The sequence below is a fragment of the Corylus avellana genome, chromosome ca3 (assembly GCF_901000735.1).
Source record: "Corylus avellana chromosome ca3, CavTom2PMs-1.0".
Classification (NCBI taxonomy): domain Eukaryota; kingdom Viridiplantae; phylum Streptophyta; class Magnoliopsida; order Fagales; family Betulaceae; genus Corylus; species Corylus avellana.
In genome coordinates this window covers 32,762,808-32,778,871 of record NC_081543.1, presented here as the reverse complement: position 1 = coordinate 32,778,871, position 16,064 = coordinate 32,762,808, and the positions used below count along the sequence as shown (strand labels likewise).

The window sequence follows — 16,064 nt, the reverse complement described above, 5'->3', positions numbered from 1 at the left end:
CCTTACTTGCATTGCGATTGAATTATTTTGTTATTATTCCACGTTTTCACCGTCTTTTTTCTTCCGAGAGTGGAAATACACTACTACAATAGCTAGAGTAAGACTCACAAACCCTCCGTCAAAGAGCACGCAAAAACATAATGAGAGAGAAAAAATGACAGTCACTCGAATTGCTCACAAGTAGTCTAATGCCCCAACCCATCTAATGAGGCCTATATAACCTCACCCCCATTGATTGAGAGGAGCAAATAGATGAGCGTTACTCCACAAATCACCTAGATGTCAAGTGTTTCTCAAAAAAAAAAAACCTAGATGTCAAGCGTAATGCCTATTAGACATAAACGATAGGTGTTATGTCTATCGAATAAATTGTGCGATCGCTGAGCACAACTGTAGAAAAAGATTAGAGCATTATACTGAATCTTTACCAAAGAGACCAACATAGCAACATCTCTAAATTGTCTCGTTAAGCCCGCAAGTTATTCGAACACATATGATCAAGCATTTCTAATCCTTCTAGAGTTCAATATACTCATAAAAATGTTTCACCATGTTGCAGGGTGTTATGGAATTATTCGCACTAGAGTTTAGTGGCTGAAATTTAAAGTTCAAATGAGGGATTATATAGATGGGATGATAGTTTGGGGTAAAAAAAAAATGATTTATCTTAAAAGAAATTCCAAATATATAATATTTTTCTGCTTTTCTTACTTGCAATTATTGAAAATCTAAGACATACAAGCATTTAGTCACTCAAGGTCTATCTTGGATCGGGCATTTGACCATCTCATCTGAAAACCAATTGGTATCCAGTGAGGGAAGCCAAATCTTTTTATGACATTCGAAATCGCACCCCGCAAGGTATCTAAGAGCCGTCCAAGTGAGCAGAGCAGCGGCATTGTTGAACCTCAACAATCTCTCCCTCAACATGAAGTTCCTGCGATTCGAACCTATGACCTTGGCTCTGATACCATTAGTTGGATCAAACTTTTAATCATCTTATCTGAAAACCAATTGGTGTATAGTAAGGAAAGTCAAATCTTTTTATGGCATTTGAAATCGCACCCCGCAAAGTATCTAAGAACCGTCCAAATGAGTAGAACAACGGCATTATTGAACCTCAACCGTCTCTATCTCTTATCATCAAACTAGTAGTTATCTATCTTTCACTCTCTAAATTGATTGATAAAGATTTAAATCTAACCCCTACCAAATGGCCCGACATCACTCCAAAAACAATTGGGCCACAATACTCCGAGATAAGGAATATGCCTTCTAAATTTTAATGCCACAGCTGCCCAAGTTTGGTTATCCTTTCCTAGGGATTGAGATTTGGAGTATTGCATGAATGCATTTTCTTTTTTCTTTTTTTCTTTTTTTTTTCTTAGTAGTTTATTTTAAAATGAATAGGTCAAATTGTAACACTAAATTTATTAAAAATAAAAAATAAAAAAATTGTTATATAGTCTACCCTAGAGATGATCCATCTCAAACGGGTTATCAGGAATGGCTAGCCATCTAGAATAGACAAACCACCCCATGGTTATAGAGGTTATTCGGTCACCCCAAAAGGCAAGATACTTTTTTTTTTCTTCTCGCAATCCAAACGGTTGATTTAAAATGTAAAGTCGGTCCTTCAAGAGGTTCATGTTGTATGCACAAATAACAAATAGGTCTTTGTACTAAACTTATATCTTCTTTGTTTTTTCTTCTACATAAACTACCAAACGCTACATCAACATCAATCAAATTATAACACCTATTATTTGACAAAAATTTGTAGTATAAACTTAATTGTGATCTTTGCATATCATATTAGAGCTTTAAAAAAAAAAAAAAAAAACTTATTACAAGTCGGTGTAACCACCTAGACCGACATAGTATTTCTTTTTTTTTTTTTTCCTAAAATGTATTGCATCTACTCAATCCCTTGTCTACCGTATAAAAAAGTTGTGTTCCACATAAATTGCATTTACAAGATATTTCTCCCAACGGACCTTTAATCATGTACGCAAATCCTAAAAAGAACCTCTCGTCCTCCCAAAACACTGCAGAAATTTGTCATATGTGCCCCGCCCCTTTGCCGACCACATTGAATAAAGCAGGAACCAATGGGTCCCCAAAGAGTTTCTGTAAGTTTCAAAAAACCTTTTTCTTTTTTTCTTTGTTGCTGTAAAGTTACAAACCCAATGTGTATATACATGTGTACCATGCAATAAAAGTCAAAGAAATTTATGCTGCACGCACTTCAATCGTCCTTCCCCTCTGGAGCAATAGGCAAATGAAGTGACAAAACACACCCAAAACCGTCCAAATCTACAAACATATATATATATATATATATATATATGAAGAATGAAGAAAAATATAAAACATTATTAAAAAACTGGGATGTATTATTATGTACATATATTATTACTACCTGATGCAATGTTTGCTAATGATGCATAACAGCTAGACAATCCCTGTCAAAGCCTAATATTAACAAAATTGCAGGGGATGTTTTTGGACAGCCAAAATAGTAAAAGATCCCCCACGCGCTTTCCTTTTCCAAACTGGCCACAAATGGACAAATAAACGCAGCATCTTGGCAAGCCATTTCCCTCCTCCAGTTCAAAGTTTCGTGTGGTCCAGTTGTTCCAATGATTCGTCCCTGTGCCCATTGTCGGGTTGGGATTGAAATTCTCGGTAATTATCTAAATAGATATATTTTATGAGTTTTCTCATATCCAATTGCTTACAATTCGAATAGATAATTACCGTGGATCGTTATTCGATCGGATCTACCTTCATCGTTTGGTTTGGAATGGAGAGAGATAGACCTGACACTGTATGACGGTTTTATCAATCCTGAAGCCCGGGACAACCGTGAAAGCCACTTGATGGTCGGATTCCGGCGAAAGGAACACTTCATCGGCGACACTTTCCATGTAAACTTCTGAGAATCTAGAACCCTTGCTAACTTGAAAGATGGAGGCCTCCGGATCAAAAGAAAAGGCCAGGCAGTGTAGGAGCCAAACCCGCTTCGCCATTTCTGTGAATGAAGAAAAGAATGTAGAGCTCGGAAATTCACCGGCGTTCACCGTGTTTCTCTGAGTTAGATTACCAAAAAGCGAGGATTCCAGCTTGGGATTAAGGAGTCGCAAGTACTTGACATGGCAAAACTTTGCAAACGTTGATTTGGGCTTCTGAGCAAGAAATTCCTTCGGTTTCACGGATTTCAATTCCATGAATTGCCGGAAGAACAGTTGGTGATCCATCTTCTTCTTATCTGGGAAAGAAAGAGAGAAGTTTGGATAGTTGAAAGCGTCAAACATTTGCCTACAAACGTAGGACTCAAACGAGAAACATTTGTGATCATCTTTCCAATAAACCACACTCGGTTGAATTGCATTTGCCGCTGCATCAATATCCCAGCTATTATATTTCATTTCCTCCACCATCAACCTCACAAAGCTTCGAATCGACTTGACCGCGTGCCGAAGAACTGTAACAAAATGGCTAGGAGACAAGCCTGAATGGTGAAGATTGTCGAGGACATGTAATTGCCCACTTTGGTTCAATCTCTTCTCAATTAGCCTGTTCTGTTTCTTCTCTTCCTCCAATTTCTCTCTGAGAAATATGAGCTCAGAGTCCTTGAGCCTTAACTGAGATTCCAACTTCTTCCTCATGATTTCATACGTTTTCACCACACTCTTTTGCTCCTGAATTTCCGCCGAGAGCATCGCGGTCTCTGGAGAAGGATCGAACTGTTTCTTCAAGTAACACTGCTTCAATTCAGACAAACTCATCAACTCTGAGACCACCATTTGATCAGCAGCTTGAATCCCATCAGCATCATAAGGAGATTGAGCGTACTGTAACTGAGCATACGAGGCTTTAACAGATGAAACACAAGCAAACAGTTTGGCAAGAAGAGCTTCCAAGGCAACCTTATTTTCAAGCTCTTCATCCTTGTCAAAAGACAGAGACATGCCACCCTTACCAACAACATTCAGATCTTCACTAACATTGTCTTCGGACTTCACCTTCTGGTTTCCATCGACCGGAGCAACTCCGGTTGCCATCCGAAGGTGAAGAACCTTGGCAAAAGTGCGCGCCAGTCTACTTTTAGCAGGAGTCGGCACCGCCGACGGTTTAACGGAATCCATCTGCAGAAATAAAAATCACAGATGAAGATGATTATGATGACAATGCCGATGAGGGATTGAGCAAATGAAAATACAGAGTTCCCAATATATAAAGAAAAACAGAGTACAAAAAAGAGTTGGGAGGATGATGAGCTTGTTGAACAAAAGAGAAAAGCACTATATGCTTTAGCACTTAGACCGAGGCCATCAATGGCGGATAGAATTTCTTTTTGTATGTTCTTTCACCTTTAAGAGTTTCCGATTTGCTTTCTTTTCAAAGAATGAAAAAAAAGTAGATTTTAACGCGGGAAAAAAGGAAAAAAAGAACAGAAGAGATGATGAGGTAGAACAAGAAGGTGATCAGCAGGAATTTCTTTTTGCATACACATTGCTGCAGAGTCAAAAGCTACAATGAAAACAAATACATAAAAAAAATAAAAAAATAAAAAAAGGAAAAAGAAAAAGTATTTGGAGAAATGCCAAAGTTAGAAAATTATTCTTTTTATTTTTCATCACTATCCTCTATATCACCCTCCCCCCCCTAGATCCAATCATGCAAGATTCGATTCACAATGCCTAGCTGCAGCCCCACAGCATATAAATTGCTGCTAATGCGAAGGGACATGGAGGAATTTTTTTTTATTTTTCAAATACGTTTTTTCGTTTTGCTCATCTGTCAAATGCTCCAATGGCTCTTGTAGGGTATCCTAAAGTGTTTCTATAACGGTCAAAATGGTCTCTTCGTTTTGTCAGATTATCTTTGGAGGAAAGTAAAACTAACAAAACCCAATGGATTCCAACGTATACATGCGAACAAAAAACACAAAGTCAGAAAACAGGTGATGCTGTACAGCATTTCCCATATATTTATGTTTTTATTTAATTTACAATATTCATCTTAGGTTGACCTACCTAACCTATAAATTTCTTTGACACTACTATCTCCTTCATCCTCGAATGCTCGAGAAATTTTTTTTGACATATCCGCACAAAGCAGAAGAGAAAGATTGGAAAAAATTCGAATTAGTAACTTTCACTTTATAAAATATTGTCTCTAGCTGATTGAACTACCCCTTTAAAAACGATCAACTTTTATGCCGCGGCAATACTGACACACTAGGTCACGAGAAACATGTCCATGTCCTTGTACCTGGCCTTTTGTTGGATAATGACTATAATGATATATTTAATTTAGAGTTGGCAATTTTTTATACGACATGTAATTTAATACAACAATTAGTAAGTTAAGGTTAATGAGTTTAACAAGTTTAATTAAACGGGTCAGGTCAAGTCTTATACTCATGTGTCGACAAACGACACTCGGGGCTAATAATTTTTTATACAGCCCGCAAATTCGACACAAATTCAACACAAAATTAACAAGTTAGAATTGACAAGTTCGACCCGCTAGTTAAATAGATCGAATTAGGATTGTCCCACACCGCCCAAATCTAATAGACAAAAATAAATTAAGAAAAAAAAAAAATAGTTACGTTTGTCTGCTTTACATCCCATAGGATTCTAGATTTTGCATACTTAAAAAAGACCAAAAATATCAGATCCCAAAGAATGCGCTTATGCGCACTCTACAATTGACAATCGGACCCCACGAGAGTGAATATGTGATTTGGGTGATTTATTCGGGCAATCATGAGATTGTAAAAATCACGTGGCGCGCCAGTAACAATATTTATCCTCGTCCACCTCCAGCCCCCCCTCCTCCTGAATCATTATCACCCAGGGGCTCTACTTTTTTAATATTTCCACACCCCACCCCCCTCTCACATGGTGGGTCTCACGTGAGTCACACCATCTGAAATTAGCTCACCACGAATATATCCAAATTCACATCACACTAGCATACATTTGACCATACAAACAAATCTAAAAGAGGTGTGAGCACCAACAAAAATTCTCTGTTTCCCATTGCTTGTACGGTAAATTTTTTGTTTTTTTGAAAAGAAAAATAAAAATATTAACAAATAATTCAAACTCAAATCACATCAAAAAAATAAATAAATAAAAATACCATCAAATAACAATCACCATTATAATTTGCACGTAATTTAATCAATAAAATCTTATGATTTTTAGTGTACGAAACCCACAATGAATGCTTTATGATTAATATAAAATATTACAAAATTATAAATTTATAGTAAATTTCAGCATTCATTGCACAGATTATGTTTATTTTCTAGTAATTTTATTCATTCCCACGTCATGATTTAGCTACTACCCTATCTTAGTTTTTTTTTTTTTTTTTTTTACTTATTATTATTTGGATAAAATTTTCTTCCAAACTGGATTGAAAAAATTATCTTCAATCTAATTTATAAAAGTGATACGTGTCCCATTTTTTAATAACATGCGAGATGCACATGAGCTTTTAATAAAATTTATTCTAACTTCGTCCCTGATGGAGGGCCGGCAAAATAGGTACCTGGCAAATAAACAAGTACTTATTTATCTTATACATGCGATTATTCTTTATGACACCTAAATAAACCTGATTATAAAAAAATATGCATAAGATAAACGGGTCATATCAGGTACCTATTTTGTCAGCCTTGCAATCCTTGCTATTAAAAAAACATGTACATCTCACATGTTCAATGACACATATCACTTTTATAAACTATATTAAAGAAAATTCTTCCGACCCAGTTGCAAAAAAAATGTTGTCCCTATTATTTTAACAAATAAATCACACCACAAAACAATTCTCAAAATTAAAAAGTATTGTTCACCTTTATATCACTTGAGAACACTTTCTTTTAAAAAAAAAAAAAATTTCCAAAACATATTAACAAATATATACCGGACTATAAATGATAGCAATGAATTTGTTAGTTGTACGTTTTAATACTATACTTTTCCGACATCATTTTAATGATATAGTCCTGACATGGCAAAAAAGCAGCCACCCCTTTTTCGAGATGTGGTGGGAAAAAAAAAACATTTCCATCAAAGAAGCCGAATGATCAGACGAAGCATACGTCGATCAATCACTTTCATTCAGAAATGGTCCCATCATAGCAAGCACCCACCGTATAAAGAATGGCATGCAAAGCACCGGATAGAAATTTCACCACAGATAAACATAAAATAAAAGCAGAAATGATCATATCAATAACGCCTACTTTGACTGACCAATCACACCACTGCTATAAAATCTCGCTAGATTTACCGTACCTTTTAAATATCACGAGATGTCGCGCGAAGACAAAAATTCGTATCAACTTCTCTTCATAGCAACGTAAATCTGAAGAAAACAGAGCGATACGATAACACCCCCACAACGATCCTCGATCGGCGACCTGCCTGAAACCAAACCCAAACGACAAAAACGTCAAAAACAGCAACAAAAAACAACCCAAACGATTAAACCAAAAACAATGATCACAAAACCCCAAAACAGAATCAAAAGTACTTCAGAAAACAGGGAAACAACCAGAAACAGAGCACAAAGAAAGAAAATTTCTTATCTTTTTTGTTTTTTCTGGGGTCAATATCGAAAGAAGCGTGAAGAAATATATATCGTTCTGACTTCTCACAAAAATAATGAAGAACAATGAAGGAAAACGCGTTAATGGACTAACCTTTGCTTCAAAAGAAAATCGACCCTAAAACCCTACGAAAACCCCCTTATATACTCGGATTTTCTACTTGGAAAAATCTGTATGTATTTACAATTAATACGATTGATTTAACAGAGTACAAGCCTTCTTTGGTTAAAACGGGAAATAAATAACGGAATATAATTCAATCATGGAATGAAAATAATGAAGAAAACAAATAAATAAACATCATATTAAATGAAGTTTCTTACGAAGTTTCCTGACTTCTAAACCTTACGTTACCCTGAGAAGGAACTTTATTGTAGAATTAAAAGAAACCCTTTCGCCTATCTTCCGTACCTTAAATGCTAAGAGTTTTCTATTTGGTTGTGGGAGATTTGGCTTTTGGGGCAGAGATTGAAGGGGTTTCTCTAATTCTCTTGACCTTTCAGAGAGGGAAGAGAAACAGAGCAAGAAGATTTGAGACAAGCGAGAGGAGACAGTGTGTGGAAAGACGAAAAAGGACAAGGATTTGGGAAATGTCAGGCAGGAGAAGTATTGGGAATTTAAAGGAACTCTTTAGCATGGGTTGCTTTCTGTGTGGCTTTTCATTGTTACCGTAATGCCACTGGGTTTTGCTAATATTACGTGACAGTTGTTGGAGGAGGGTGGGTGGGGATCTTGAGGTGGGGAAAGGGTGGTTTGGGTAATTTGGATGAAAATCTGAGGTGTATGTTCGCTTGATCTTTCGTAGGGCGCAAGGTGGACCGGACATTGGAAACGGACGGTGTGAATTTGTCATAAAAAAAATTAGGTTGTATGTGAAGGCTTAGATCTTAAATTCGTGTAAGTGATGCCCATGTTCGGAACGTGGCGACCGGCGTGAGTGCGGGACCCATGGCCACTGAAGGGGTACAATTCGTCGGCTCGTAGCTATCACAAAATGACACCGGCCCCTAATTTGGGTAGTTCGGGGTTTTATTTATTTATTTATTTGTTTATATTGGGGAGTTTTTAAAATGAAAATAATACTTAACATGCTTACTTTCTTTCTTAGGCAACTAATTATTAAATATTATTTCAGTATACGTGGTCCGCATCAAAATTAAATAGTTATCAAAGTTTTTAAAAATATTATAAATGGTACTTATAGTAAGTTAATAAACTCATTTGGTACCTCTGTTAAGATTTCGTTTTTTTAACGAAACACCACATTACCCTTACACGTGAGTGCCAAGTGGCGTGGTACCTGGATTTTTAGGTGCCACGTCATATTTTATTTAAAAAAAAAAAAAAAAAAAAAAAAAACGTTGTGGTGGCCGGCCACCCCGTTTGGCCTGGGGATAGTTGAACAACCCCCAGGCTGGCCATTTGTGGGTGGCCACACCACCCCCAAGGCCCAAGGGGATAGTTCGACCACCCCCAATTAGCCAGTCTGGGGGTGGCCGAACCACCCCCAGGCCAAACGGGGTGGCCAACCACTCCCGAACCACCCTAGGGTTTTTTTTTTTTTTTGGATTTTTTTTTAAATCTAAGTACTACGCCATGTGTCGCCCATGTATAAGAGTGACATGGCGTTCCGTTAAAAAACTTAACGGAATCTTGACAGAGGTACCAAGTGGGTTTATTGGCTTACCACAAATACCATTTGTGATATTTTAAAAAACCTATGTGGCTATTTGATTTTGATGCAAACCACAGGTACTAGAATAGTATTTAACCCAATTATTAATTACATATTCAATTATAAGGTCTTTTTTTTTAAAAAAAAAAAAATCAATTACAAGGTTTTTAACATTATAAAAACAAACACAAACTCACAATTTTCTTCTCATATTGGAGGACCTAGATACTGAAAAGCTCCCGAAAAACTTATTCGCAAGCCCTAGGCACATACTTCAAATTTGATTAAATTGATTGGCACATTAATTATTCAATAAAATTTGAGGCCTATTGTAGGGTTTCACCAAAAGGCCCAAATGACCCCCAATAGGTCGTTAAGGACCCAACAGCTTAACATCCAAGCGACCCACAACCCAACTAGCTACCAAAATTCAAGTGCACTTTCACCAAAAGGACATCGCTAAGCAACTGATTATTCCTCTGCCAACTCAGCTAACCGAATGCTTACACCATTTTTCCCCTCATAACAACGAGAGGGACGTATGTAGACTTTATTCTATAAAGATGTCGAACTTTCGACCACGACATCAAACGTTTGTCCAGATAAGCATCAAATGTTCGGTACTAGGCGAAAACCTATTCCAAACCAAAAACCAGTAAAATCTCCTTTAGACATGTCCTAAGGTCTTAACATGATCCCTAACAAAGTCTTAAACAACATTAGTGTACTCATGGAGAAAAAGAAACTTCTAACATCATCCATCCATTAATCTCTCATTAAGCTAGAGTTAAAGCCAACAAAAACCATTTAGAGGCATAAACCTACAAGTTATGCTACAAAAACAAACCAAACAATAAAAAGAAACAGCTAATGAAACGGGTTAGGCTATAAAAGTCACCTCCTTTGAAGCACAAAAGACCAAGAAGACTCTTATTCCACCAAGGCACTCCCTCACATTCGCTCTAAAAGAAACTTGACTAGAATATAAGGGTGTCAACCCGGTCCCGGTTATTGGCCAAAACCGGTAACCGGAACCGGGGTATCCCAGTTATTGATTTTGAAAAACTGGAACCAGGTAACCAGTTCGCGGTTAACCGGCCGGTTCCGGTTTGTACCCGCTTATCCGGACCGGGTAATTGGTTTTAAAAAAACTTATATTTTGGGCTTATTTTAGGTATTGGGCCTAAAGTTTGAGCTTAATTTAACCATTTTGACACATTTTTTTAAAAAAATATTAGCTTTTTTGTACCAATAAACTGGACTTTGTTGTGATTGTTTCAAATAATAAATAAATAAAAAAAAAAAACCTAATATTAAACTAGGCTTTATTGCCTTTTTGGGCCTAAAAAATAAAAATCCAATTTGTTTATTATTTTTTAATCTCATAATTTTCTTTGTCTCTCTCCATACCAGTGGAAGAAAACTCTGGAAACCCAAAATTCTCACAAACAAAAGCCAAAGGCAACAAATCAAACATATTCTAAACATCCTATTCTAGAGTAGAAGAAGCAAAGAAATTGTTGTATTTTTGTGGACCATTCAAAGCAATAGGAAATCTATTGTATATACCAATCTAAAAAATGAACAATCCAAAAATCGATGGCCTCTTGTGAAAGAACAGAGATGCAAACAAATACCAAAGTTGACATTCATCAAGTTCTAGTATTTTTATCACAGATCACCCACCGGATATGCGTCCTTGAGATATCCGTCTGGCAGATATCCTGTTTGCATAAAACCCACAAAGAAACAGAGATCCAATCCAGAGTCAGATCCAACAAACAAAAATAAAAAACACACAAAACCCACAAATCCATATTGACACAAAAGCAGAATTTACAAAGAGGAACACCGACAGGGGGCTGTTGCTGGTTGTAGCAACTCATTCTTTCTCTTCTCAAAAGCCTACAATCCAAAATCTGGTTTTGGGATTAATAAATGAGGAGAGAAAGTGGGGTTTTCTTGTTTTTATAGGGTGTGAAAGTAGAAGAAGAAGATTGAGTAGTGCTAGTGGACTCTAGAAGACAAACAAGAGAGAGAGAGAGAGAGAGAAAGAAAGAGAGGCGGAAGTGAAGCTGAAGAGTGAAGATGAGAAGTGAGAACCCTAAACCTAAAGTAAAAACAAAAGCCAAAAAAAAATATTAATATATATGCACCTGGTTAACCAGTTATAACCGAGTGCCAAAAACCGGAACCGAAACCAGGGTACTCGGTTACCGGTTTTTTCAACTGGAATCATAACCGGTTTCCCGATTTTCTGGTTTCCTGGTCCCGGTCCCAGTTTCCCGGTATTTTTTGACACCCCTACTGGAATGGGCGAAAATAGGTGGTGGAGCGAAGGAGAAGGGTATTTATAGGTGTCTAAAAGTTGAGGATAAATATGAGGTGTTATTTGTTAGTATTACCAATTGTCGAACATTGGGGTGGTACTATCAAACGTATAGTGTACTACCAGACCAACGATCTAGATTTTAAGCAAACATTCAGATGTATTATGTCGAACGTTCGAAACTAGGGTTACAAGCGAACGTTTGGTTGTACTATAGAACGTTCCAGCCTAGGGTTTAGTTGAACATTAAGCTCCAAACTGCGAACATTTGGAAGAGAGAAAAAGTTAAGATTCCCCTCTTAATGAATCTCTAATATTCTCATTAGTCCAACAAAAGTTCACTTAATCCTAATTAAATTTTGAGGTATTACAAAAACCACCATGAACCGTTATCTCATAGCGAAAACCAAGAAATTAGTGGAGAAGAAGAAGGAAGTACAGAGACCCAACCAACGGTATGTAAAACTAGGGTAGTTATGACCAATCGGAAGTAGGGCTAAGCAAATTACCGATTAACCGACTTTCGACCGATTTCGACCTACACCGACCGTTACCGACTAAATGGCGGACAATAGGCGGCATGATTTTTTTTATTCCAAATTTTTCGGTTCGGTAGGCGGAAGAGGTTTTTTAACCGAACCGACTTTACCGACAAATTTGCCACTTTTCCACATACCGACTTAACCGACACCGACTTTACCGACTTCCGACCGACACCGACTTTACCGACCGCATTTGGTTCGAAATGCGAAATAAAATAAAATTTGACGGAATAAGTCGGTGAAATAACCGACTTTATCGACATTGTCGGTTCGAAAGGCGAAAATAAAAATTTTCTACCGAAACCGACATTACCGACCGACGCTCAGCCCTAATCGGAAGCACTCAAGTAAATGTGTGTATCAAGGCATTACTCCCTAAGGCCCCCGTACCAACGAATCAAAAGGCCTACTCGACGAGGTCCCCCTCCTCGAATGGCGTTACTCCCTAAGGCCCTTGCTCTAAAGGGTCAAAGACCTTCCCGACAGGACAAAACTTACAGGCTTGAAGCATAACAAAGCTTAACACTTAAAAGAACAAGGGAAAAAGCAACGTCATTCCGTAGTTAGAACAATTCAAGAAAATGAAAAAGACAATAGACTTAAAACAACAAATTTCCTTCGTCCAACACTTAGCAAGGTTGTTGAACTCGTTACAAAACAAAAATAAATGCTCAATTATGTCCCTCCGGCAGGTCCTTAGCGTTAACTTAATCCTCATCTTCGAAATTTGTCATGCTATGTCCTTGAACAAGCCTTCTTTTTCAACGATCGCTTCTTTTCGAGAAGGGTGATCTTGTCACTTAAGCCTCCCATGTCCACTTCCTCGTTGAGCCCCAACATAAGGCTTCACAAGATGAGGAAGCCCCACTTGTAGTCGTAGCTCCAACATACATCTCCTAGGCCTAGATCATGTCTCAACTGGTGGTGAAGGTCTAACTCGACTCTACAGAACAATTACAACTAAGCCCGAAGCCCAAACTCCACGTCCCTTGTATGCTTAGCCTCTCGACGAGTATGCCTAGCCTAAGTTAGTGACTTAGCACATAGAAAATTTGTCATCATGCAATGAAGTCAACAAGTTTATGAAAATGGTTAATAAATCACATGCAATATTATGCAATAAGGTTCTTGTTGGAGTAGCAAGGCATAAAATCAAGTTAATGCGTTCTTATAATGATATTTATGATATCTTTTGTAAACAATTTATAACAATTCTCATATGGTCTATCCGTATGTTTAACCCTATTATGTGAGTTTTGCGTATCCTCATAAGGACCTCTAGTGTAGCCTCCAGTGCCCTGTTGAGGTATAATGGCATGCCACCTCTAATGGCCCAATCGAGTCTGACCCCGCATGATCCATACCACTAACAACGATGTAAATTGTGATTGTCATCTGTGGATGGTTACACTGATTACTCTAGTCAATGGATCCAAGGCATCCTAGAACTATTATCTCTAGACCTTTGGGTCAAGCTCATATACTAATATGCACATGCTTCGAACATATCATATGATTCAGTTTAATTATTTTGTTTTACATACATACACTTATAAAATTAATACAATGTAAGATCATTTTCAAACACTCCATTTACACAAGAGATAGAATTCACAATATGCACAAAATATTTCATGTGAGTATGAAGCATGCATGTTTGATGAATAAAATAGATATGTGATAAAAAGTGATAGAAAGTATCCATGTGAGGGCATCTTGGTCACAAAAATCCTCTTGGTATACATCCTCGAAATCACCAACTCTGATGTTTGCAAAAGATGTTCTTATTAGTGGCACGTCTAGGATATAACGCACCTAAAGACCTAAATTTTTACTTTTAAGACATTCTGCTAGATGATCGATCAATCATTGCTGGGGAACGTTTGATCATTCCTAGCAATGTTCAATCATTGTCAATGATGATCGTTGCTCAGGTTGTTCAATCATTCTCTGAGCTGAAATTCTAAAACCCCAAAAAGGTCTTACCTTTAACTCATCTAACACATTCCAAGGCCTAAACATACTTCCTAACACCATTCTAAGCACCCACTAGGCCTCAAAATGAAAACCTATCACCAAATTTCAAACCTTTCAACCAAAAATCCAATCATTCTTTCAAAAACACAAAGCTCCTATAAAAGCAACTCCAAATCACACGGATCTACAAGCTAACACAATGAACACCTAAAACCCCAAAAGTTCATTTCCTTAACCCTAGTCTTAAAGCGGAGTTTTACACTATTTAACACATCCCCTTTCTTGCACAGAAGTCAGAAACTCCCTAGAATGCTGTCTTGAGATCACTGTAGGTCCTTCCATAACACTTGGAATAATATATTTCAATTTCACATTACCAAATATTTTATATATGGTATTGTAAAGGAAAATGATGGTTGAAATTAAAGGAGAACGATAATGATAATGATCATGAAAATGAATAATATATTTCTATTTCACATTACCAAATATTTTATATATGGTATTGTAAAGGAAAATGATGGTTGAAATTAAAAGAGAACGATAATGATAATGATCATGAAAATGAATTGAAATCTCATTGGTCATGATCTGGTGCTTTAATTATTTAAGTTGCATCTTATAAAAAAATAATAGTGCTTAATTTTTACTTAAAATTGGAATTGAGCATAACTAATAAAGAATAAGTAGTGATGATTAGAATAAGGCTATTTTTAAGATGTATTTAGAAGAATTTCATTTATGAAACTATATTTTTGAAAAATAAAATGAAAGATTGTGAAATAAGCATAAAATAATTGCATGCTCGATGAAACTGGATGCTTAAAAGTCATTTTCTTTATGCAAGAATACAGTCAGTCCATTTCTCATTACTATTGAAGACATTATATTTCTTCTTGGAGAATTAAACCACGAGATCATCATCAAAGATTTGGTTGATGCTTCTAAAGATCACTTTGAGAACTTCGACATAGAGCACATCATGTAGCAATGGTAGACCTGGAATCTCAACAATGTCCTTGCCCTTGACTCGTGACCAGCTACCATCTTAAAAAATAAGATTACCACCCCTACAATTATTAATATGTTTAAATAAAGATTTGTCCTCCGACATGTGTCAGCAGGCATTGTCGAGGTGATAAGTCCTTTGATTGGTATACTTCTTTACAAGTGCAATGTGCGCAACCAAACACAAGTGGTCTTCCTTCTTTAACCAAAATTTATTAAAATTGGGTGTGATCATGGGATGGTGATAAGTCCATTGATTTGTATCCTTCTTACTTGATAAGCACTGAATATTGTACATTTAAGCCCCTTAACTCGTATATGATAATTCCTTAGCGTTGTTATTTATTTGATTTTATGTTATTTTAGTGTTTTTAGGTTCTTAGGGATAATACAAGAAAAAATTATTGATTTTGGGCTTAAAACACACTTTGGGAGCATTCTGGCAGCATTGGGATCGAGCCCACAGAAAAAGAGCTCGAGTGCACAGGTGCTCGAGCACACAAGAGGAAGGGCTCGAGCGCACATGCGCTAAAGAGCCCCTACAACTAGGCTCGAGCGCACATGCACTCTTGCGCATATCACCTTGGCTCAAGCGCAGGTGCGCTCGAGCACACTGCTCCTTGCGCTCGAGCGCATTCGGGTGTCCAGGACGCGATAAGAGCTCCAACTCCATCTAGGAAAGGGTTTTCAGTCTCCTAGTCCAAGTAGGAGACTGTCTACAATTTTTCTAGGAATCCTAGGGCTCCTAGGGCTATTCTACTCCTATAAATAGACCTCTAAGCCTTGTAGAGAGGTGTGCTTAGTTTTAGACAAAAATTATCTTCTTGGAGATTTGAAGAGAAGAGGATAACGATAGGAGACCATCCCAGCACCAGGATAAGCAACTAATTCAGC

At 37.1% G+C, this 16,064-nt stretch overlaps 1 protein-coding gene across 2 annotated transcripts; it reads right to left on the bottom strand.

Moving 5' to 3' along the window:
* Positions 1-2,355: 2,355 nt before the first annotated feature.
* Positions 2,356-8,238, bottom strand: LOC132174952 (protein GRAVITROPIC IN THE LIGHT 1). 2 transcript variants are annotated; one of them, XM_059586718.1, is made up of 3 exons: positions 7,963-8,238; positions 7,326-7,454; positions 2,356-4,151 (listed from the first exon to the last, which is right to left on the bottom strand). In XM_059586718.1, exon 3 carries the CDS (start codon positions 4,149-4,151, stop codon positions 2,790-2,792), a length of 1,362 nt encoding a protein of 453 aa, XP_059442701.1. In that variant the 5' UTR covers positions 7,326-7,454; positions 7,963-8,238; the 3' UTR covers positions 2,356-2,789. The 2 variants fall into 2 exon arrangements, with proteins under 2 accessions (XP_059442701.1, XP_059442702.1); XM_059586719.1 differs by having other exon boundaries at positions 8,051-8,238.
* Positions 8,239-16,064: the final 7,826 nt, after the last annotated feature.

Excerpts from the sequence above, each read along its gene's own strand:
- LOC132174952 (XM_059586718.1), bottom strand. The coding sequence starts at position 4,151 with ATGGATTCCGTTAAACCGTCGGCGGTGCCGACTCCTGCTAAAAGTAGA.